The 25,855-nt window shown below is 45.5% G+C and overlaps 1 protein-coding gene across 1 annotated transcript in view; it reads left to right on the top strand.

Moving 5' to 3' along the window:
• MYO7A (myosin VIIA) overlaps window positions 1-25,855 on the top strand; it is a 304,325-nt gene that overhangs the window by 53,128 nt on the left and 225,342 nt on the right. Inside the window, exons 10-14 of the mRNA XM_040339989.1 lie at window positions 5,085-5,204; window positions 6,709-6,851; window positions 11,861-12,071; window positions 14,028-14,163; window positions 25,667-25,773. Coding sequence (XP_040195923.1) covers window positions 5,085-5,204; window positions 6,709-6,851; window positions 11,861-12,071; window positions 14,028-14,163; window positions 25,667-25,773 — 717 coding nt within the window. The remainder of the gene's footprint in view (window positions 1-5,084; window positions 5,205-6,708; window positions 6,852-11,860; window positions 12,072-14,027; window positions 14,164-25,666; window positions 25,774-25,855) is intronic.

The raw sequence follows: 25,855 nt of genomic DNA, 5'->3' as shown, positions 1-25,855 counted from the left end.
AGTCAAAATATCAACATTACCAATTAGAGCACATAAAACTATTCTCTAGTGTTCGCCTCTAGTTTAAAAAACTGCATATATTAAGATAATTATATCACTCACTTATCCTTATCAGGATATCCAGGAACCACTAGTGCAGGGGTGCCCAACCTTTTGAAGAGCAAGGGCCACTTAAGCGACTTGGTAACCGGTCGCGGGCCACAATGAGCGGAGCGGGTGGATGGCAGCCCACTTGGCTCTATAGAGCCTACTCTACTCTCAGCACACCAAACTAGCAGGTAATAGAAGTCTAATGCTCATTGCAGGTAACCCGCAGGTGCACTTCTCTGCACCTGTGGATCAGTTTGAAAGCAGCCCAGTAACCACCACAGATATGCCCATATATACACTGTGGCCCGGATTCAAATACATTTTCGTATGTATCGGCGGGCGTAACGTATCTCAGATACATTGCGCCGCCGTAACTTAGAGCGCAAGTTCCGTATTCAGAAAGAACTTGCGTCCTAAGTTACGGCGGCGTAGTGTAAATGTGTCGGCGTAAGCCCGCCTAATTTAAATGTGGATGATGTGGGCGTGTTTTATTTAAATTACTTGTGACCCCACGTATTTGACGTTTTTTACGAAGTGTGCATGCTCCAAATTACGCCGCAAACTGTCAATGCTTTCGACGTGAACGTAACTTACGTACAGCCCTATTCGCGAACGACTTACGCAAACGACGTAAAATACAACGCTGTTCGTGTGTTTCCGACGTCCATACCGAACATGACTTACCCCTGCTTTATGAGGGGTAACTTTACGCCGGAAAAAAATGCGCCGGGCGGACGTACGTTTCTGAATCGGCGTATCTACCTAATTTGCATATTCCTGACGTAAATCTACGGAAGCGCCACCTAGCGGCCAGCGTAAATATGCAGCCTAAGATACGACGGTGTAAGAGACTTACGCCGGTCGGATCTTAGGGAAATCTATGCGTAACTGATTCTACGAATCAGTCGCATAGATACGACCCCACACACTCAGAGTTACGACGGCGTATCCGGAGATACGCCGTCGTAACTCCTATCTGAATCCGGGCCTGTGATTTTAGTAATAAACTTACCTTTAATAGCATTGACGGCGGACATAGTCCTGTTAGAGGATGAGGGTTTATCACAAACAGTATTCTATTTATTTTATTCCATCCCAGAGCAGGAGGTCGTGGGCCACATCAGAGGGCTCCGCAGGCCAGATGTGGCCCCCGGGCCACTGGTTGGGCACCCCTGCACTAGTGTATCCAATTGTACACAGATGGCAGAAGGGCTGATAACAGTCCATTCAGTCAAAGGGTGTAAAATTAAAGCCACAAAGCTGTAGAATTCCATCTTGTAGGAATGGTAAATTAGTAGTAAAAATTATCGACAAAGATAACCTCACACTGTTCTAAAATGAGGAATAATCCTCTTACTTTTTGGGACATGTGATGGATTAGAAATGTGAATACCTTTGGGTCTAAGAAGGCTTTGCTGTGCCATGCTCTGACTTGGTTGGAGGGTTTTTTGATTAATTTAGTTCCTTCTCGCCATATTTGGTATGAATTCTTGTTGGGTCCCAAGCCCAATTCCATAGAAGTCATGGTTTCCATACACTATGCTAATGATCAAATAGCGCTGGGCCTTTTGGCAGAGAGCTGGACAATATTTGTTACCAGACCACAAGACCTAGTCATTGCACCTGCACTGTTGCCTTTTTTTATTTTTTCTTACAATAGGTGTCACCTACACCTACAGTGTGTGTATATACAGTATCTCACAAAAGTAAGTACACCCCTCACATTTTTGTAATAATTTTATTCTATCTTTTCATGTGACAACACTGAAGAAATTATACTTTGCTACAATGTTGTGTAGTGAGTGTACAGCTTGTATAACAGTGTAAATTTGCTGTCCCCTCAAAATAACTCAACACACAGCCATTAACCACTTAAGACCCGGACCATTATGCAGGTTAAGGTTCTTGCCCCTTTTTGCGATTCGGCACTGCGTCGCTTTAACTGACAATTGCGCGGTCGTGTGACGTGGCTCCCAAACAAAATTGGCGTCCTTTTTTCCCCACAAATAGAGCTTTCTTTTGGTGGTATTTGATCACCTCTGCGGTTTTTATTTTTTGCGCTATAAACAAAAATAGAGCGACAATTTTGAAAAAAAAAAAATCCTTTTTGATATAATAAATATCCCCCAAAAATATATACAAAACATTTTTTTTCCCTCAGTTTAGGCCGATACGTATTCTTCTACCTATTTTTGGCAAACAAAAATCGCAATAAGCTTTTATCGATTGGGCTGCGCAAAATTTATAATGTTTACAAAATAGGGGATATTTTTATTGCATTTTTATTAATATTTTTTTTTTACTACTAATGGCGGCGATCAGCGATTTTTTTCGTGACTGTGACATTATGGCGGACACATCGGACAATTTTGACACATTTTTGGGACCATTGTCATTTTCACAGCAAAAAGTGCTATAAAAATGCACTGATTACTGTGAAAACGACAATTGCAGTTTAGGAGTTAACCACTAGGGGGAGCTGTAGGGGTTAAGTGTGACCTCATATGTGTTTCTAACTGTAGGGGGGCGGGGCTGGACGTGTGACGTCATTGATTGTCTTTCCCTATATCAGGGAACACACAATCAATGACACTGCCACTGTGAAGAATGGGGAAGGTGTGTTTACACACACCTCTCCCCGTTCTTCAGCTCCGGTGACCGATCGCGGGACACCGGCGGCGATCAGGTCCTCGGGTCCCGCGGGCGCGGTCACGGAGCTTCGGACCAGGTCGCTGGCGGCGCGCTCGTGACCCCACGGCTGGGCTTAAAGAGACACGTACAGGTACGTGATTGTGCCCAGCCGTGCCATTCTGCCGACGTATATCGGCGTGAAGGGGGCCTTAAGTGGTTAATGTCTAATTCGCTGGCAACAAAAGTGAATGCACCCCTAAGTGAAAATGTCCAAGTTGGACCCAATTAGCCATTTTCCCTCCCCAGTGTCATGTGACTCGCTAGTGTTACAAGGTCTCAGGTGTGAATGGGGAGAAGGTGTGTTAAATTTGATGTTTTCGCTCTCACTCTCTCATACTGGTCACTGGAAGTTCAGATTGGCACCTCAGGGCAAAGAACTCTCTGAGGATCTGAAAAAAAGATTTGTTGCTCTACATCAGTGGTTTTCAACCTGGGGGTCAGGACCCCCGAGGGGGTCGAATGATGATTTGTCAGGAGTCACCAAATCCTGGGCTGTTCCTGAATCCCGCACCGCTCTCCCAGACTTTTTGTGGCCACCCAGCAGAGCTGTACCTGGAGCCCATGGCCGCCCACTCAGCCTCTTTGCAGCTGCCCATTCAGTTCACGGCATGGGTGGGAGGCAGAGACTAGAGCAGGGGTGGCCAACCAGTGGCCCGGGGGCCACTTGTGGCCCGCGGAGCCCTCTGATGTGGCCCGCAGAGCCCTCTGATGTGGCCGGCAACCGCCTGCTCTGGAATGGTGGGTTGGCAAGCCCAGATCGCAGGTTGCGACCCGCATACCAAAGCATCAGTGTTGTGAATAAAGCTGGTGGTAGAAGAAGAAAGCGGCTGCGGAGCAGAGCCCCATAAACCGATGCTTCCTCTACAGCGTCAGCTTTTGCCACAGGTGGAGTCTATGGCAAAGTTCAGCTAGCCCACACGATAGACACAGGTGCACTACGCTGCACCCGTGGTGTGGGTAAACCACAGCGCATCAATGTTAAAGCAGCCTTAGGCCCTTTTCACACGATCAGCCCGACCAAATGGGACCCTCAATTCACCTCTATAGAGTGACAGATGTCTGTTTACTCCCACCTACCTCCAATCCGAAAAACAGCAGGGAATTTTTCTCCTTCCACCTTCCACCAGGGCGGATCGGAGGGCCTATAGAGTAGCCGTGACCTGTCATCCACCCGCTCCGCTCATTGTGGCCCTCGACTGGTTACCAAGTTGCTTAAGTGGCCCTCGCTCTTCAAAAGGTTGGGCACCCCTGGACTAGAGGTTAGCTGACTGGTGAGGAATGTGAAGTGGGAGGGGCTGGAGGAGACCCTATCTCCTGATTTTAGCATAGGGGTCACTGCTACGAGACAACCCAAAGTCAGAGACACAGTGAGTAAGAATACCTGTGATTATAGTTGCCATTAAACTCCTCACTACAGTTCTCAGATCAGCAGATGACCTTCAATACATGAAAGGGAGAGGAAGGAACAAAGAAAAGGGAGAGAAAGTATGAGAAAGAACAAGAAACCCGGCTAGAGAGAGGGATTGGGGGGGAAACAAGAAATTAGTATAGAGAGAGATAAAAGGGAAAGAAAGGAGAACAAAGAGAAAGAGTGGTACATCCTAAAATGTACCAGAAGGGTTTTTAATACAGTACGAGTGGAAGGACTCAGGGAGCGCTAAATATCCGTGGGTTCGGGGCGCAAATTACTTATCTTGCCTTGCCTGTCTACATGCACTCCAATGATGGCTGCATGGCATTCCTGAGGGAAAGACTGCCTGATGGTGTCAGCAGTGGACTTTATCTGTGTAATGTGTGTTGAAACTGCCATCTTTGTTGGTGACAGGTTTACAATGCAGTTGAGCCACTGGTAGACAGTGACAGGTTGTTGTGGCCCTAAGCAAGAACCCTTTAGGCTGCATTCACACCTAGGCGCCAAAACGCAGGAAGCGCGACGCTCGATACGCTGGAGGGGCGAATTTGCATTGATGTCTATGAGATGGTTCACATCTCACGCCGAACGCCGAAACGCCGTACGCCTGCCGCCTGAAAACAAGTCCCGAACCCTTTTTTTCAGGCGGCATTGGCGTTCGGGCATAGACATCAATGTTAATTCTTTGTAAAAAAAAGTAAACTAATCGCGGCAAAATACGCCGCGTACGCGGCGTAATACAATGTGAATGCAGCCTTAGGCCAGGGTCACCAGATTTTTTTTTTTTAATAAATCGACAATTTTAACATATTAAAAATTACTTTTAAAATGACGTTGACATGTTAAAGCTTATAAGAGATTCCATTGCTTGGGTTTACATATATTCTTACAGGTAGGACCTCAGGACCTCATGAACTGCCTCACAAGTCGAACTCTTATCACCAGAGGAGAGACAGTGTCCACCCCTCTCAGCAAGGAGCAGGCTCTGGATGTCAGGGACGCCTTTGTTAAGGTATTGAACAGGCCGTCTTGTGTATGACTTCAGTTTTTGTTATATATGATTGTTTAGTCTCATGTGAACATTAGGAGGAGAGTGACACAAAACTTAAATGAGTCCAGTGAGAATTTATCCTTCACAACAAGAGGTCAAAAAGCCAACATGTTTCATGGGCTCAGCGCTCCCCTTCATCAGAAACAATAGGGTAATGAGAAAAAAGAGAGCATTACATCTAATAAACTAAAATGGTAAAAATATATTCCTATTACTCCTTTATTACTTTTGTTGCTGATTTTATTTACACATAGATGGGCCAGATTCAGGTAGGGGCGCGCAAAACTGGGGCGGCGTAACGTATGACATTTACGTTACGCGGCCGCAAGTTTAACGGGCAAGTGCTTGATTCACAAAGCACTTGCCTGTAAAGTTGCGGCGGCGTAGCGTAAAAGGGGCCGGCGTAAGCGCGCGTAATTCAAATGATCCCGTAGGGGGCGTGGATCATTTAAATTAGGCGCGTTCCCGCGCCGAACGTACTGCGCATGCGCCGTCCCTAAAATTTCCCGACGTGCATTGCGGTAAATGACGTCGCAAGGACGTCATTGTTTTGACGTGGACGTAAATTACGTCCAGCCCGATTCACGGACGACTTACGCAAACTAAAAAATTTTTTTTAAATTATACGCGGGATCGACGGCCATACTTATTGAGTACGCCACCAAACAGCAGCTTTAACTATACGCCGGAAAAAGCCGACTAGAGACAACATAAAAGAATGCGACAGCCGCTCGTACGTTTGTGGATCGTCGGAAATAGCTAATTTGCATACTCGACGCGGAAAACGACAGGAACGCCACCCAGCGGATGCCGAAAAATTGCATCTTAGATCCGAAGGCGTACGAAGACATACGCCTGTCGGATCTAACCCAGATGCCGTCGTATCTTGTTTTGAGGATTCAAAACAAAGATACGACGCGGGAAATTTGAAAGTACGCGGGCGTATCAGTAGATACGGGGACGCGCTTCATTTAAATGAAACACGCCCCCTACCCGCCCAATTTGAGTTCCGCGCCGTTATGCCGCTTGAGATACACTACGCCGCCGTAACCAAAGCCAGGTAAGGTACGGCGGCGTAGCGTATCTCAGATACGATGCGCCGGGGCAGATCTTTGTGGATCTGCCCCATTGATTTTTGTTTCTTAGCCTTGATGAAGGGGAGCTCCAAACCCTCAAAACACATTTTTTTTACTTCTTGTGGGAAACAATGAATTTTTACTGAACTCATTCAAGTTCTTGTTGTGCTCTCCTGCCTCTGAAAGTTGGATCCTTATTTTGATTTTCACATATTTTGGAGTCCAGCGCTCCACCAACACATATCTAGTCTTGTGTGAAGGCAGAGCTAATCCCTACCCCTACAAGATTCAATATTTGCAAGCAACATGATTGACCTTCGCATGCACAGAAAAGCTTTATAACCGTTATATGTGGTAAGGGTTAACATCCACTCCTTTCTGTATGGCAGGGCATATATGGACGTCTGTTTGTATGGATCGTGGACAAGATTAATGCCGCCATTTACCGACCTGTCTCCATTGAGCCTAAAATGATGAGAAGATCGATTGGCCTGCTGGATATTTTCGGGTTTGAGAACTTCACTGTCAATAGGTAGGCTTACCTCACATTGGTTAAACCTTCCATAAGAAAAATACATAGGTATCAATTCCTCTGTAAGTTCTAGTTCCTTGGCCGTCATGCTGATCCAGTTGCTTTAAAGTGGTTGTAAACCTTCAACATGAAATATGAACAAAGCATTTCCCTCTATAGTGTGTATTTGTCTCAATTAAGAGCACTAAAGGGTTTATTTGCTAAAACTAGGGAATGCAAAATCTGGTGCAGCTCTGCATAGAAACCAATCAGCTTCCAGGTTTTTCACCCCTCACTGGCGAAACGCAGCTAACAGATAAGACAAACTAAAACTTCCAAGCTGCGCCCGGTAGGACAAAGTGCAAAGAGTTAGGGAACGGAAGCCAGGCATTTTAAAAATCTGAATCCCATAGTTGCCAAAATTTCCAGGGACGCGTTTTTGCTGCGTATCCAGCCAGCCACCCACCATTGGTGGACAATAAACTTTAATTAGGGGGGGGGCATGCTTTTAATATGGGCATGGTTCTGAAACAGGTGTATTGTTAAAGATAAAGTTTAGCTAAAAAAAAAAGTTCTCTATAGCTTTAGGCCCCATTCACCTTTGTGCGATTGTCCTGCAACTTGTCCTGCAAAGTCGCGTAACAAGTCGTACCCCATGATTTCCAATGAGTAGTTGAGTACCATTCATACCTGTGCGACTTCAAGTTGCAGTGACTTCAAAGTAGTCCCTGCACTACTTTGGTCTGACTTTGATGCGACTTGAGGTCCATAGACCTCAAGATTACGTAGGCATTGCTTAAAATCGTATCAAAATTGCTGCAAAATCAAGCTACTTTCAGGTCGCAAAAGTGGAAGAGGGGCCTTAATGAGCTTACCAGTAGTGAAGGTTATCCCAAGAATCTGGATCCTGGAGAAATCTTATGTGCAGGGATGCCCCAACTTTTTCTAGTCTCTGAACTTCCGCTGCAGGGGATAATAGCCTTTCCATGCGTCCGGGCCCCCTAATCTACATGTGGGGCGTCGGACGCATGGATTCCAATGGGGTTTTTTTTTTTTTTGGAAGCATGTGATTAGAGCCAGAGGCTCTAATAGGCTTCTAAAAGGGAGGGCTTGGGGCACAGAGCACTGCGCCCCGAGCCCATACAGCTGTGTGTCGATAGTGAATGAATATTCGCTATTGTCACACTGATTTTCCTCCCGGTGAATCAGAAAGCGGATCTTGAGTCTCGTTTCCTGATTGGCCAAAAGGAGAAGCAATCCTATTGGCCTAGAAGGAGGAGAGAGGAAACGCACGGCAACGATGATGCAGAGGAGGAGATGCAGGGGAAGCTTCTGCCCCTTGGCGTCCGAAGATAAGCGCTATCAACACCATAGATGGGGTTGGTGACCTGACCGACCGGGGGCATTGTTTGCCACCCCCCAAAAAATATACCACCAGCCACCACTGCCATTTATAGATGCTTCCCAGCACACTTTTTCCAGCGAAGGCCCCTCTGCCAGCACTACTCTACCACCCAGCAGATCTCTACGTCCAATGCCTCCCTCTGAACACCTCTACCTCCAATGCCTCCCTCAGAACACCTCTACTTTCAGTACCTCCCCCAGAACACCTCTACCTCAAATGTCTCCACCAGAACATCTCTACCTCCAATGCCTCCCTCAGAACCCACACCTCCAACGCCTCCCTCAGAGCACCCTTACCTCCAATGCCTCCCTCAAAACACTGCTACCTCCAAAGTCTCTCCCAGAATACCTCACCTCCAATGCCTCCCTCATGCCGCTCCCAGAACGCCTCTACATCCAACCCTCCCCCAGAACGCCTTTGCCTCCAATGCCTCCCCCAGAACACCCCACCTCCAACGCCTCCCATAGAACATCCCTACCTCCAGTGCCTCCCTCAAAACACCTCTACCTCCAGTACCTCCCTCAAAACACCTCTACCTTCAATGTCTTCCCCAGAACACCTCTACCTCCAATGCCTCCCTCAGAAACCCCACCTTCAACGCTTCCCTCGGAAAAACACCCCACCTTCGACGCCTCCCCCAGAACAGCCCTACCTCCAATACCTCTCCCAGAACACCTCTACCTTCAATGCCTCCCTCAAAACATCCCTACCTCCAATTCCTCCCCAGAACATTACTACCTCCAACAACTACCTCAGAACATCCCTACCTACAATTCCTCCCCAGAACACTACTACCTTCAGTGCCTCCCTCAGAGCACCGCTACCTCCAATGCCTCCTTCAAAACACCTCTACTTCTTTTTTTAAATTTTTTTTTAAAGTGTATTTTTGTGTGTGTACTCGAGAGAGGAGCCGGACTGCAGGAGTTGGGAGTAGGCAGGCCTCCCCCAGAGGCAATCTGCCACCTTTCTCCATGCCCTGGGTGGCAATGGCGGGTGTGTGAGAGGGTCCTCCCACACAGCCCGCCCTACCTGCTCCGCTTTGAAGCCCAACGGGAGTGAGAGGATTAGCCCGCTCAACCAGCCCCGTTAGTCCTTCGCCTCTCTTTTAAAAACCGCGTGGTCAAAGTGCGTGCATGTTAACTCAATTTAGAGTGCGTGTGTAGGTGTGGTGGTTTTTGTGGGAGGGGGGTGGGCGTACTAAGCGCAGGCTTACCTCGCATAGCACACCCACCGGGAGCCGGGCTGAGACCACCAAACTCAATTCACATGAAGCCGAGACCGGGATCCGAACCCCTAGCTGCAGAGGTGAATGGCTTGTCAGCGCAGTGCCAATCGCGTTGAGCCACCGCAGCTAAAACACCTCTACTTCTAATGCCTCCCTCTCCAAAACACCTATGTCCCAAATCCCCCCTCCCCCTGCCTCCAATGTCTTTCCTCAGCACACCTCTACTTTCAATGCCTCCCCAGAACACCTCTGCCTCTAATTTCTCCTTCTCTTTGAATTGGTGGCTGGTGTTCATCGTGAATGACGATGGACCTACACCGGGGGGGCACCGGTTTTTGTGTGTGCGTTTTGTTTACTTTTTGACACTTTTTTAGTGAACGAGTAGGGATACTCATTCACATGGGGGGGGCTTACATATTCCCATAAGTCAACCCCCACAACCACCGGCCCAGGGTTTGGCAATTGTTTTGTTTACATTCAGCTGTCAGTGGGGAACCCCACTAAAAGCTGATGAGTCATCCATTGCTAGGGACACGGCAGCTGGCTTGTCGGCCTGCTCCTTAACAACCGGCTATTCATTGGTTGTTAAGGCCACTGGTGGCTGCCCGCTCCTTCGCAAAAATGCTACCACTCCTAAACACTTTTAAAAATGCTCCTAAACACTTCAAAAACACTGGCAAAAAACGCAACATTTTTGCGATTTTTTTTTTTATCCAGGGTTTTGTTTTGTGCAATTTTGGGACGTCTCGTGTGCATGGAGCCTTAGGCCCCATGCACACGAGACGCTATTACAAACGCCTCTAATCTCAGCTTTTCAAAGGCAAAAACCGGCATTTAAAACGCCCGTTTTTGCCGCGAATTGCGCGGCGTTTTGCGGCGTTTTACCGCGATTTGCGGCTGTCAGCGGTTATCCCCAAAACACTGTAGACCCTCCCCAAGCTCAGAATCAAACTATTTGTGCCGTGTTTTGCCGCGTTTAGTGGCGTTTTGCCGCGTTTAGCTGCGTTTTGCCGCGATTTGCGTCTAAAACGCAAAAGCTGAAAGCTTCTGAACCCAAAATTTTGGGTTTGGAAAAACGGCCCAAAACCCAACTGCTTTGAAACGCTAAAAAACGTGATCGTGTGCATGGACACATAGGATAACATTAAATGTGTTCAGGGGCAGTTGAAAAAAATGCCCAAATGCCTCTGAACTCGAGTTTAGCAGCGTCTCGTGTGCATGGGGCCTTAAACCAGAAGGAGCATGTCGATCATGAGGTCTGACTGTAGCTTGACTTCCAAATCCAGTGAATACAAATGTACGAATGTCAAAGGATCAGCCTTAGTGCCAAGCAACTGGCATTTTCAGATGGAGGTCAATATGGAGACTTCCATTTCTTATCTCTTCATTTGTAAAATGGTAAATGCTATGCTGTCATGCTGATCCAGAGGCTTCAATAATTTCTGAGCCACTGACCCAGAAAAACGCATGTGGATCAGAAGTTGATCTTCGCTGCTTGTTTGCTCCAGGTCAGTGACTCAGACATGTAGGGCCAGATTCAGGTACAAATGCGGCGGCGTAACGTATCGTCTTTGCGTTACTCCGCCGCAAGTTTTCAGCGCAAGTGCCTGATTCACCAAGCACTTGCGTGTAAACTTTCGGCGGCGTAGCGTAAATTCAAATGGGGCGTGTAAATTCAAAACACGCCCCCTAATTCAAATGGGGCGTGTACCATTTAAATTAGGTGCGTTCCCGCGCCAAACGTTCTGCGCATGCTCCGTTTGGAAATTTCACGCCGTGCTTTGCGCGAAATTACGGCGCCCTGACGTGTTTGTGAATGGCGACGTGCGTAACGTACTTACGTCGAAATTGTTTTTTTTTTTATTCGACGCGGGAACGACGGCCATACTTTAACATGGCTGGTGTAAAGTTAAGCCATGAAAAAGCAGGCTTAACTTTGCGACGGGAAAAAACGACTTGCGACGACGTAACGCACGCGAGTACCTTCGTGGATCGCCGTAAAAGCCAATTTGCATACCCGACGCTGGAAAACGACGCAAACTCCACCCAGTGGCGGCCGAAGTATTGCAGCCTAAAATCCGAAGACGTACGAAGCCGTAAGCCTGTCGGATCTTAGCCAAATGCCGTCGTATCTTGTTTGTGAATCACAAATTAAGATACGACGCGGCAAATTTGAAAATACTCTGGCGTATTTCTTCTGTGAATCTGGCCCGTAGTCTTTTACTACAGCCTGAGGATCAAAATCTGTAGAAGAGCTGTGTAAATCTGAGGACTGGATGGACAGAAATACAAATACTTGGAGGGTTAAACAGCCCCCTTATACCGTATATATAACCTTTTGTATATTTAGATTTGTGCCTACAGTTCAGGTGTAACTCTTAACCGTACCACTTTTTGCAGCTTTGAGCAACTCTGCATCAATTTTGCCAATGAGAATCTGCAACAATTCTTCGTCCGCCATGTGTTTAAGCTGGAGCAGGAGGAGTACAACCTGGAGAACATAAACTGGCAGCACATCGAGTTCACCGACAACCAGGATGCACTGGACATGATCGCCATCAAACCCATGAACATCATCTCACTCATCGACGAGGAGAGCAAGTTTCCAAAGGTGTGGCACCTATCCTTAAAAAAGGCCTAAAGTGGAGTTCCCACTGTTTAAATATATATATTTTTTCATGTATTTTTTTCAATATCTTTGTTTTAATAATGTTACTGGTATTATTTGCGTTTTACGATATTGATTTCCATATTGCTTGTGGGCATGTAAAGCCCACAAGCACTATCTTCTGGGACACGGTGCAGCTGAGCGACCAGCATGCACCGCTCACAGCGCCGTGCACTTCAGACGTTGCCATCACAACAGGCATCGGCGTCGGAAGTACCCCGTTGTGATGGCAAAGAAGCCCTCTTTGGAAATTCGAAATTTCGAAAATCTGAAATAATAACTAACTATTAAATTATAGGTATTGTAATTTCCTTTCAAATTTGGCTGTTAGTGAATGTAACGAATACAAATTTATCTGAAGTTACAAATTACCTGAAATAACAAATGCCGCATTTAAACAAATAGAACGGAACAAATTACAGTAATAATAAATAATAATAAAAAGTTTTTATTATCATTATTGTTATTTATTATTATTTATTCATTACGTTTCATACGTTTAGATACGGCATTCGTTATTTCGGAAAATAATTAGTAACTTTGGATAAATTTGTATTCGCTCCATTCACCAACAGCCAAATTTGAAAGGAAATTCCAATACCTATAATTTAATCGTTAGTTAAGTTAATATTAGATAATTATTATTTCAGATTTACTAATTTATGAATTTACAAATTTACGAATTTAAGCATTTACGAACTTAAACATTTACGAATATACGAATTTACGAATTTAAGCATTTACGTTTGTACAAATTTACGAATGTACGAATTTACGAATGTACGAATTTACGAACGTAAAAATTTATGAATGTACGAATTTACGAATGTACAAATTTGCGAATGTACGAATTTACGAACTTAAACATTTATGAATGTACAAATTTACGAACTTAAACATTTATGAATGTACGAATTTACAAATGTATGAATTTACGAACTTAAACATTTACAAATGTACGAATATACAAATTTACAAATTTACGAATTTAAGCATTTACGTTTATACAAATTTACGAATGCACGAATTTACGAAAGTAAACATTTATGAATGTACGAATTTACTAATGTATGAATTTACGAACTTAAACATTTATGAATGTACAAATTTACGAAATTAAACATTTATGAATGTACGAATTTACGAATGTATGAATTTACAAACTTAAACATTTACAAATGTACGAATATACGAATTTACAAGTTTACGAATTTAAGCATTTACGTTTGTACAAATTTACAAATGTACGAATTTACGAATGTGCGAACATAAACATTTATGAATGTACGAATTTACGAATGTACGAATTTAAACATTTATGAATGTACGAATGTACGAACATAAACATTTATGAATGTACGAATTTACGAATGTACGAACTTAAACATTTATGAATTTCCGAATGTACGAATTTACGAATGTACGAATTTACAAACTTAAACATTTATGAATTTACGAATGTACGAATGTATGAATTTACGAATGTACGAATTTTCCAAACTTAAACATTTCTGAATGTACAAATTTATGAATGTACGAATTTCCGAATTTTAGAATATTCAAATCTATGAAGAATTCTGAAAAACGGGTTTTCGTTAATTCGGATATTTCCGAATTAACGAATTTGTTGATATTAGTTAAAGAACTAATTCAGACCGAAACTACTTGCACATGTCTACCAATCAGCACAGTACCCAAAAGCTATCAGCATTCACTGTAGTAGTGGTGCCTACTGCAGTGATTTCCAGCTTCCACGCGGGTCCTACAGCTATAGCACATACTCTGCATACATTGGTTCAATGTAACTATTTAAAAATTGCCATACCTAAACGTCATTCCTTCTGCATTCACCAGCTCAGTGATTGGTTAGATAAAAATAACTTGCTTTTGGTGTCACAGGGCACGGATACCACCATGCTGTACAAGCTGAACAGCCAACATAAACTGAACACCTTTTACATCCCTCCGAAAAACAGCTACGAGACGCAGTTTGGAATCAACCACTTTGCAGGCGTTGTTTACTACGAGACAAAAGGTGAGACGCCGTCCTAATATCTTTCTGTGAAGCTCTACATCTATGAACATCTATGTGCAGGTCAGAGAAGACTTATTGACACTAGAGGTCGGAGAGGCCCTATCCTTTGCTATCTTATGAGCCACATTAAGGGAAGACGAGGTCTTAATTTTTAGGTATGTAAAACTATTTAAAGGTTTAGTAACCACCAAGCTTTTCCAAAACCAAAATGGTACCAGGACAGAGGTGAGGACAAATCATCTAATAGGACACCTGTTCACTTTGTAGAGATATCTTCTCCTGGTTGCCTTCTCAGGGACAGGAAGTGGAGAGAAATCTCCGCCAACAGGACACATATAGAAAAATATAAACTTGCAAGGGTTATAACTCTATTCTTTGGTATTTAAAACAAAATAAAAATTTGGGTTGTTGTGACCGTGCGAGGCCCTGCCAATGTAGGAGAAAATGACTCAGGATTCCTATTAAGGCTTAATGTGAGGTTCCAGTCAATTGTTCCTGACCAGAGAAAGCTGTGTTTTTGGCTTTCTCTGGATTATATAAACCAGGATTGGGACCTAGAACTTGGGACCAAGTGCCTTGGGTGGGACAGATCCTTCAATCCTGTTTCCCGGATTTTACTGAGGACCTCTCAAAGCTCCCGGTTTGGAGACAGCTCCCATATTGGAGGCAGAAGGTCTTTCCCAGGGGTCAGAGGGGCCCCAGCCAGGAGTCAAGAGACAGGAGGTCGCTACCAGGGGTCAGAGGCGCCTCAGCCAGCAGGCAGGGGTTTCTACCAGGAGTCAGGTGGGCTCGTATCGGGGTGTCAGGAGACACACTATCCAGAAGCAAGCAGTGGGCACTGCAGCAGGGCACTGCATCTAGAGCAGGGATATGCAATTAGCAGACCTCCAGCTGTTGCTGAACTACAAGTCCCATGAAGCATAGCAAGACTCTGACAGCCACAAGTATGACACCCAGAGGCAGAGGTTTGCAACAATTGTAGGTCCGATAATTGCATATCCCTGATCTAGAGGCTGAGTAAGCTTAGAGAGAACTAGGAGAGCTGGACAATACATTCATCGGGACTGGTAAGAAGAGCGGTGGAACTGATGAAAAGGGAGCAATGTGGCTCAGCATTCTCAGTTAACTGTTGATGTTGATGGTGGAAACCCCTGCGTGGGCAACTGATGTTTAGGTGAACTTTCCATTTTGTTGAAAAAAAATTGTCTGCCAGGCTCTAAAATATATTGTAGTTTGGACTGGCGCAACTTTTTGGGAAAAACATCTGCCACAGGAGTATAATCACCCCAATACTACACTGTATATACAAACCAGTGGCCTCCAACCTGTGACTCAGGGGCTGTGTGCGTCCATTTACTTGCCTTTATCTGGCCCTTGGGGAACTATTCCTCCCACTGATATGAGTCACTATTGCTCCCTTTGACCGCAACGATGGTAAACTATTCCTCCCACTGACAACAATGATGGGGAACTATTCCTCCCACTGATATCAACAGTGGGGCAAAATTCTTCCCACTGGCACCAAAAATAGAGAATTATTCTTCCAACTGATATCAATGATGGGGCACCATTTCTCACACTGAAACCATTGATGGGGCACGATTCCTTCCACGGACACCAACAATGGGACATTATTCCTCCCACTGACACCAATGATGGGGCACTCTTCCTCCCACTGACCCCAATGATGAGGCACCATTCCTCCCACTGATATAAGGCACTATTCCTCCCATTGACACCAACTATGGTGATGGAACTATTCCTCCCACTGATATAAGGCACTATTCCTCCCATTGACACCAACAATGGGGAGGGAACTATTCCTTCCACTGATACCATCGACGGGGCACTATTACTTCCACTGATACCAATGGTGGGGCACTATTCCTCCCACTGATACCAATAGTGGGGCACTATTCCTCCCACTGATACCAACGGTGGGGCACTATTCCTCCCACTGATACCAATGGTGGGGCACTATTCCTCCCACTGACAGTAAAAATAGAGAATTATTCTTCCAACTGATACCAACAATGGGGCATGATTCCTCCCACTGACACCAACAATGGGACTTTTTATTCTCCCACTGACACCAATAATGGGGCACTATTCCGCCCACTGATAACATTGATGGGGCACTATTCCTCCCACTGACACCAACAGATGGGGCATTGTTTACTTCCACTGATTCCAGGACATTTTCTCCTCTCACTGGCTGCAGTCAGGCCACCCTGAAGTCTGAAGGACAGTAAACTGGTCCTTTGTGTAGAAAGTTTGGAGACCTCTAAAGATCTAGTATTGCTGAGAAAACATATACGAGCTTAGTAAAGTTTAATGCAAACTCATTGGGCCAGATCCACAAACAAATTACGCCGGCGTATCTATGGATACGCCGCGTAATTTTAAAAATGCCCAGTCGTATCTTTGTTTTGTATCCACAAAACAAGATACGACTGAATCTGGGCTTGATCCGACAGGCGTACGTCTTAGTACGCCGTCGGATCGTAGGTGCATATTTACGCTGGCCGCTAGGTGGCGTTTCCTTCGAATTCCGCGTTGAGTATGCAAATTAGCTAGATACGGCGATCCACGAACGTACGTCCGGCCAGCGCATTTTTTTACGTCGTTTCCGTAAGGCTTTTTTCGGCGTATAGTTACCCCTGCTATATGAGGCGTACTCAATGTTAAGTATGGCCGTCGTTCCCGCGTTGAATTTTGAACGTTGTTTGCGTAAGTCGTTCGCGAATAGGGCTTTGCGTAGAATGACGTTCACGTCGTAATGTCGCGGCTTTTTGCGGGTTAATTTCGAGCATGTGCACTGGGATACCCCCACGGATGGCGCATGCGCAGTTAAAAGAAAACGTCATTTACGTCGGGTCAAGACGTATTAACATAAAACACGCCCCCATCACATACATTTGAATTGCGCGCCCTTACGCCGCCTAAGTTACACTACGCCGCCAGAACTTACGGCGGGAATTTTTTGAGGATACAAAAAAAAAGCTGTAAGTTACGGCGGCGTAGTGTATCAGAGATACACTACGCCGGACGGATAGAAGCGCCGCGCTTCGTGGATCTGGCCCTCTGTGTGTCCTAAGACTATTGATGTTGGTTCTTTCGAGCACTCTGCTCAAACTGACTGTTAAGTGGGAGGGTTTGTTTTACTAAGGCCATCTGATCCGTCTCAGTGTTGTAATGAGAAAACACCAGCAGCCTTTGTAACCCTTTATGTGTGAGAGACTTTCAGAATTATATCTACCAAAAATGAAACTCCTATGGCAGCAACGCGATCAGTCTACCCATTGTTTACTGATTTTCAAATACACCCCCTTGGTATTATTTTGTTATGTTGGCGAGCCAGTTGCCATGCTACCCTGGGTTTTGGGAGAACTTTGCATGCAGTGTAGATGAGGCCATGTGCGGCCACATCATGAAAGGCGATAGGGGTAATTCAGCGTAGAAGAGAACATTGTGGTGAATTTGATAGGTACCGGGAGCCAGATGGTAGGTGCAGAATCAGTGACACAATTCTTCATCTCTCGTGTCTTCGGGGTCAGGTATAACGCAATTTTCATATTAATGTCTGGTCTCATGTTCCTCATGCTTACAGTCCAGAGATTTAATAGGTTTTTTTTCTGGACTAAGAGAAGCAAGAACTCCTAATTTTGATATCTAATGTTGGGAATGATTGTGTTATTATTTAACTCCAGAACAATATACACTATGGGCCAGATTCACAAAGCAGATACGACGGCGTATCTCCTGATACTCTGTCGTATCTGTTGTTCTATCTATGCGACTGATTCATAGAATCAGTTACGCATAGATAGCTATAAGATCCGACAGGTGTAATTATTTTACACTGTCGGATCTTAAGATGCAGTACCGCGGCCGCCGCTGGGGGGATTTCGCGTAAACCAGCGTCGGGTATGCAAATTAGGAGTTACGGCGATCCACGACGAATTTTCGCGTTCGCTACGTCGTCGGTAGTCTAGTTTCCCGTCGCATAGTTACACTTTTTTTTTGGTGCCCTAACTTTACACAGCAAGCGTATTGCTGTGTAAAGTATGGCCGTCGTTCCCGCGTCGAAATGTAAAAAATAACGTCGTTTGCGTAAGCCGTCCGGGAATACGGAATTACGCTACGCGCGTCGCCGTTCGAAAAAATGACGTCACGGCGCGCAAAGCACGGCGGGAGTTAAGAAACGGAGCATGCGCAGTAGGTCCGGCGTGGGAGCACGCCTAATTTAAATGGCACACGCCCATTTAAATTGGCCCGCCTTGCGCCGGAAGGCTGCCAGCGGAGGTTTTCATTGCAAGTGCTCTGTGAATCAGGAACTCGCGATGAAAACTTGCGGCGGTGTAACGTATCTACGATACGTTACGCCGCCGCAATTCTACGTGAATCTGGCCCTATATTACCAAAAGTATTGGGACACCTGCCTTTACACACACATGACTTTTAATGGCATCACAGAGTCTTATACCTCGTACACACAACCGGTTTTCCAGGCAGGAAAGCTGCCATGACAGTTTTTCGCCAAGAAAAACGGCCGTGTGTATGCTAAATTGAAGTTTTCCTGGCAGGAAAACTGCCACGATTCACGGCGGGAAATTAGAGAACATGTTCTCTATTTTCCTGCCGCGATTCCTGGCGGTCTTTTTCCTGGAAGTTTCACTATGGGAACCACTGCGGTGGAGCATACACAGGGCCGAGATTCCCGGCCAAAGCGCTCACCACAGTTTTCCAGACGGGGAAAACCTCTGGTGTGTACACGGGGAAAGTTACCGAGCAGGTTTTTCCCTCCGGGATTCCCGGCAAACTTTTTACCGCCGGGAATCCGGGTCGTGTGTACTAGGCATGAGTCCATAGGGTTCAATATTGAGTTGGCCCACCCTTTGCAGCTATAACATCTTCAACTCTTCTGGGAAGGGTGTCCACAAGGTTTAGGAGTGTGTCTATGGGAATGTTTGACCATTCTTCCAGAAGTGCATTTGTGAGGTCAGGCGAGGCAAGGTTGGACGAGAAGGCCTGGCTTTAATTCATCCCAAAGGTGTTCTATCGGGTTGAGATGCGGACTCTTTGCAGGCCAGTTAAGTTCCTCCACCCAAAACTCGCTCATCTGTGTCTTTATGGACCTTGCTTTGTGCACTGGTCCAATTCATTTGGTGGAGGGGGTGTTTGTTATGGGGTTGTTTTTAAGGGGTTGGGCTTGGCCCCTTAGATCAAGCAAAGCGAACTCTTAAGGCGTCAGCATACCAAGACATTTTGGACAATTTCATGCTCCCAAATTTGTGGGAACCGTTTTGGGGATGGCCCCTTCCTGTTCTGGAGGATGTTTTTTTCACTTGTATAGGTCTATGGGGTCAGCTGGCCCACATCCCAAAGCAATATAGAACAAATCACTCAAAGAGTGCGTATCCTCTAAATGGAACTTTCAATTGGGTCGCTGTTAACCCCTAATTAAGTAGTAGAGATCAAGATATCATAAATGGGTTTTATTAGAAAAAAGTTACAAATATTATCTATCACAGATGTACAAAAACATCTAAATAAGCAGGATGCACAAATAACAATGTAATGATTTAATTGTACACAATACAATAACCAGCTCTATCGAAATGTGTTTGACAATAGAAAACCCAATGTTTCGAGGTTATTGAAGGTAAACTTCTTCTTCGGGGGTAACTGGTTACGTTGAGACAATTAAAACATCCTGCTTAATTGGATGTTTTTGTACATCTGTGATACATAATATTTTCAATTTTTTTCTAATAAAACCCATTTATAATGGGCCAGATTCAGATACATCGGCGTATCTTTAGTGCGGCGTAGCTCATCTGATATGCGCTACGCCGACGTAACATAGAGAGGGAAGATCACTATTCACAAAGCACTCGCCGACAACGTTGCGCCGGTGTAACGTAAATAGGCCGGCGTAAGCCCGCCTAATTCAAAGTAGGTGGAAGGTGGGCGTGATGTATTTAAATTAATCGTGACCCCATGTAAATGAAGCGCCGAACGAACGGCGCATGCGCGCGCATGCTCAGTATCACGTCGAATTTACTCCCTAACATACGCCGGCTCAATGCCTACGCCCAGCCTCATTCACGTACGACTTACGTAAACGACGTAAAAATCGACGGCTGTTCCGACGTCCATACCTTGACATGACTTACCCCTGCTTCATGAGGGGTAAACTTACGCCAGACGTAAGCCTTGCGTAAACGGCGTAGCTTAATACGACGGGCGCAAGTACATTCGTGAATCGGCGTATCTAGGTAATTTGCATATTCAACGCATAAAACGGCGGAAGCGCCCCTTGCGGCCAGCGTAAATATGCACCCAAGGTACAACGGCGTACTAAGACTTACATCGGTCGGAAGAAGCCATATTTCAGGCTATCTAGTTTTGTGAATAAGGCGCATAAATACGACGGCGCATCTCTACACTTACACTGCATATCTGTAGATACGCCAGCGTAAGTGTTTTCTGAACCTGGCCCAATATCTTGATCTCTACTACTTATTTAGGGGTTAACAGCGACTCAATTTAAAGTCCCATTTAGAGCATACGCGCTCTTTGAGTGATTTGTTTTACCTTCCTGTTCCAACATGACTGCACACCAGTGCACAAAGCAAGGTCTAAAAAGACATGGATGAGTGAGTTTGGGCTGGAAGAACATGACTGGCCTGCATAGAGTCCTGACCTCAACCCAATAGAACACCTTTGGGATGAATTAGAGCAGAGACTGCGAGCCAGACCTTCTCATCCACATCAGTGCCTGACCTCACAAATGTGCTTCTGGAAGAATGGTCAGAAATTCCCATAGACACACTCCTAAACCTCGTGGACAGCCTTCCCAGAAGAGTTGAAGCTGTTATAGCTGCAAAGGGTGGGCCAACTTGATATTAAACCCTACAGACTAAGACTGGGATGTCATTAACCACTTGCCCCTTTTTGCGATTCGGCACTGAATCGCTTTAACTGACAATTGCGCGGTCGTGCGTCGTGGCTCCCAAACAAAATTGGCGTCATTTTTTTCCCACAAATAGAGCTTTCTTTTGGTGGTATTTGATTACCTTTGAGGTTTTTATTTTTTGTGCTATAAACAAAAATAGAGCGACAATTTCGAAAAAAAAACAATATTTTTTACTTTTTGCTATAATAAATATCCCCCAAAAACATATATATATAAAAAACGTTTTTTTCCTCAGTTTAGGCCGATACGTATTCTTCTACCTATTCTTGGTAAAAAAAAATCTCAATAAGCGTTTATTGATTGGTTTGCGCAAAATTTATAGCGTTTACAAAATAGGGGATAGTTTTATTGCATTTTTTATTAATAATCTTTTTTTTACTACTAATGGCGGCGATCAGCGATTTTTTTCGTGACTGCGACATTATGGCGGACACTTCGGACAATTTTGACACATTTTTGGGACCATTGTCATTTTCACAGCAAAAAATGCATTTAAAATGCATTGTTTATTGTGGAAATGACAGTTGCAGTTTGGGAGTTAACCACAAGGGGGCGCTGAAGGAGTTATGTTTCACCTAGTGTGTGTTTACAACTGTAGGGGGGTGTGGCTGTAAGAGTGACGTCATTGATTGTGTCTCCCTATAAAAGGGATCACTCGATCGATGCAGCCGCCACAGTGAAGAACGGGGAAGCTGTGTTTACACGCGGCTCTCCCCGTTCTTCAGTTCCGGGGACCGATCGCGGGACCCCAGCGGCGATCGGGTCCGCGGGGCCCGCGGTCCTGGAGCTTGGGACCGGGTCGCGGGCGCGTGCTGCGACCCACGGCTGGGTAGATGTACAGGACGTGCCGGTACGTCCATCTGCCCAGCCGTGCCATTCTGCCGACGTATATTTACAGGCGGCGGTCCTTAAGTGGTTAAAACGACGTTAAAAAATGGAGCATGTTCAATTTTTTTTTGTCGTTTTTCAGTACCTGAAAGCCCACACACGATCATTTTAAATTACGTTTTTTAAAAACTACGTTTTTTTCATGCCGAAAAATGATCGTGTGTACGCGGCATAAGAACCGAGCAATCGAACACTGCCAAACGCTTGTTTCTTAGGACCCCCTGAGCAGAGAGCTGGTGATTGTCAGTCACCAGCTCTCTGCTCATCCCCTCCCTCAGCGCTGGGCTGTGGAGGGGGTGGGAGCGGCCGCTCAGGCTCTCAGTGGCTCACCACAGGAGAAGTACAGCCAAACGAGCTCTGGCTGTACTTCTTCTTTAAGGGAGTCTTGTCTACATTTTCACAGCTCTTACTGGGAAGAAGCCTTTCCTTAGCTAGGTACTTCCTAAGTGTAGGTATGAGGTCCAGCCTTGCCACCCCTCCCTTCCCTGCAGGGCAACTCTGACACTGGATAGAAAGTAGACAGATTTCCCCGGATTCACAAAGCACTTCCGCCGACGTATCTCGAGATACGCCGCGTAAGTGAAAAATATGCGCCGTCGTATCTATGCACCGTGCCCATATACTGAGATACGCCTGAAAATAGGCTTCATTCGACCGACATAACTTTCCTACGCCGGCGTATCGTGGGCGCAATATTTATGCTGGCCGCAAGTGGCGCTCCCATTGATTTACTATTTAAATATGGAAATGAGGGAGATACGTCGATACTTGCGCCCGGTGCATAATATACGCGGTTTGCGTAAGTCGTACATCTGACGTAAAGTTATTCCCCATATAGGAGGCGCAACTCATGCAAAGGTATGGACCAGGGAACACAGCCGTCGTATTTTACATTGTACGTGAATAGGGCTGGGCGTAGGTTACGTTCACGTCGTAGGCAGTGATCCGTCGTATCTTAGGGAGTTGTTCCGACATGATTCTGTGCATGCGCACTGGGATACGTCCACGAGACGGCACATGCGCTGTTCGTTTTAAGTACTTGTATGGCACTCGGCCCATCATTTGCATGGGGTCACGCCTCATTAGCATGGCTCACGCCCACTTCCACCTACGCCGGCTTACGCCGAGGGAACCCAACGCAGTTTGGGAGGCAAGTGCTTTGTGAATTCGGTGCTTGCCTCTCTGCGCTACGTCGGCGTAGCGTATATAAGATACGCTACGCTGGCATAAATATGCGCCAATGTATGTGAATCCGAGCCATTGATCCTAACTTAAGCTTGTCAGGGTTCTCACACTTTCCTAAAGGCCCGTACACACGATCGGATTTTCTGACGGGAATTGTGTGATGGAAGGGTTTTTACGGAAAATCCGATCGTTTCTACGCACCATCAGACAATTGTTGTCGGATTTTCTGAAAAAAAAAAAAATGTTGGATAGCATGCTTTAAAAAAAATTCCGACAACAAATGTGTGATGTCGAATTATCCGATCTTGTGTAAACAAGTCTGTCGGAAAAAAAATCCAAAGTACAAACACGCATGCTCAGAAGCAATGCTAACCATAGCGCAACATTAGCAGAAGTTGCCCAAAGGGTGGCGCTAAAGAGCAGAAAAAACACGTAGTTTAGTTTTTGTTGGCCGACAAAGTTTTGCTGTTTGTATGCAGAACAAGTTCACGGCCAACGCCCTTCAGACAAAATTCCACGGCTTTGTCCGATGGAAATTCGATTGTGTGTACGAGGCTTTAGGCGAGGAATGCAGAGGGAGAACGAGGAGTGTCAAAAATTTGAATGAAAGATCTTCTTATGGCTGTACTCACACTTTCGCGTAGCGAAATTTGGGTTGAGCGATTTGCTCACAATTTTGCAAGTTGCATAGGGCCAGTCCATTCACTTGGATTGAGATGGTGAGAGTGTTTTTTTTTTTTTTTTAAGAGAAACTGTAAAAAAAAAAAAAAGAAAACAAAAAAGAAAAAACTGACAGTGGTTCTATCCCTTCTCTACTCTACCCCCCCCACCCCCAAAAAAAGATTTTTAGCCAGATTCAGGTATAGTTACGCCGGCGTATCAGTAGATACGCCGTCATAACTCTGAATCCGCGCCGTCCTACATTTAAGCGTATGCTCAAACTGAGATACGCTTAAATGTTGCTAAGATACGAGCGGCGTAAGTCTTCCTACGCCGTCGTATCTTAGCTGTCTATTTACACTGGCCGCTAGGGGCGTGTACGCTGATTTACGCCTAGAATGCGTAAATCAGCGAGATACGCCTATTCACGAACGTACGCTTGCCCGTCGCAGTAAAGATACGCCGTTTACGTAAGGCGTTTTCAGGCGTAAAGATAAACCACCAAAAAGATGGCGCAGCCAATGTTAAGTATGGACGTCGGAACCGCGTCGAATTTTGAAATTTTTACGTCGTTTGCGTAAGTCGTCCGTGAATGGGGCTGGCCGTAATTTACGTTCACGTCGAAACTAGGGTTGTCCCGATACCACTTTTTTAGGACCGAGTACAAGTACCGATACTTTTTTTCAAGTAGTCGCCGATACCGATACTTTTTTTAAATGTGTCCCCATATGCAGCCATGTCCCCCACATATGCAGCCATGTCCCTCTAGCCATGTCCCTCACATATGCAGCCGTGTCCCTCTAGCCATGTCCCTCACATATGCAGCCATGTCCCTCTAGCCATGTCCCTCACATATGCAGCCATTTCCCCCATACCTTTGCCGCCGAAAGCCGCCGCCGCCGCCGCATGGAGAAAATCACAGCATTCATTTGAATAGCTGTTTTGCCCGCGCGTATAGACACTCCCCCTTGCTCGGGATTGGACAGATCACGATCACCCATCCAATCCCGAGCAAGGGGGAGTGTCTATACACGCGGGAACACTACAGCTATTCAAATGAAAGCTGTGATGTTCCCGCATGCCGTTTAACCCATGCGGCGGCTTTCGATGCGGCGGTGCGATGCGGCGGCTTTCGATGCGGCGGCAACGGCGGGGGGGGGGAAGTATTCTATTTAGGTATCGGGGGTATTTGCGCGAGTACAAGTACTCCCGCAAATACTTGGTATCTGTCCCGATACCGATACTGGTATCGGGACAACCCTAGTCGAAACCAATGAGTCTTTGCAGGGTAATTTGGAGCATGCGCACTGGGTTACGTCCATGGACGGCGCATGCGCCGTACGTTTAAAACGTCAATTACGTGGGGTCATGCCTTATTAACATGAAACACGCCCACCTCTTCCCAATTTGAATTAGGCGCGCTTACGCCGGCACATTTACGCTACACCGCCGTAACTTAGGACGCAAGTGCTTTGTGAATACTGCACTTGCCTCTCTGACTTGCGGTGGCGTAACGTAAATTACATACGCTACGCCCGCACAACTTTAAGCTGCCGTACGTGAATCTGGCCATTTGATTATAAATACATTTTAATTGAGTATGGGAGTGGTTGATGTGTTCTATGGTTTATTCAATTATATGAATATTAGGATTGTATTTGGGTAGTTTGTATGTATTGCGTTTTGATTTGGTGTCTGTTGTATTAAAGGGAAAAAAAAATCTCAAAAAAGAAATACAAAAATAAATAAATACAATTAATGTATTTTGACCCTTTTTTTTTTCTGCAGGATTCCTGGAGAAGAATCGGGACACCCTCCATGGTGACATCATACAACTGGTCCACTCCTCTAAAAATAAATTCATTAAACAGATCTTCCAGGCAGATGTGGCCATGGTGAGTACTGAGATCAGTGTGGGGGTCAGTGTTTATCCATCAGTGATATCTGGCGCAGTGCAAATTATACGTCACCAGTATG

This window comes from Rana temporaria, chromosome 2 (genome assembly GCF_905171775.1).
Source record: "Rana temporaria chromosome 2, aRanTem1.1, whole genome shotgun sequence".
Lineage (NCBI taxonomy): Eukaryota > Metazoa > Chordata > Amphibia > Anura > Ranidae > Rana > Rana temporaria.
The sequence above is the reverse complement of the archived record's forward strand: the minus strand, read 5'-3'. Positions and strand labels throughout refer to the sequence as shown.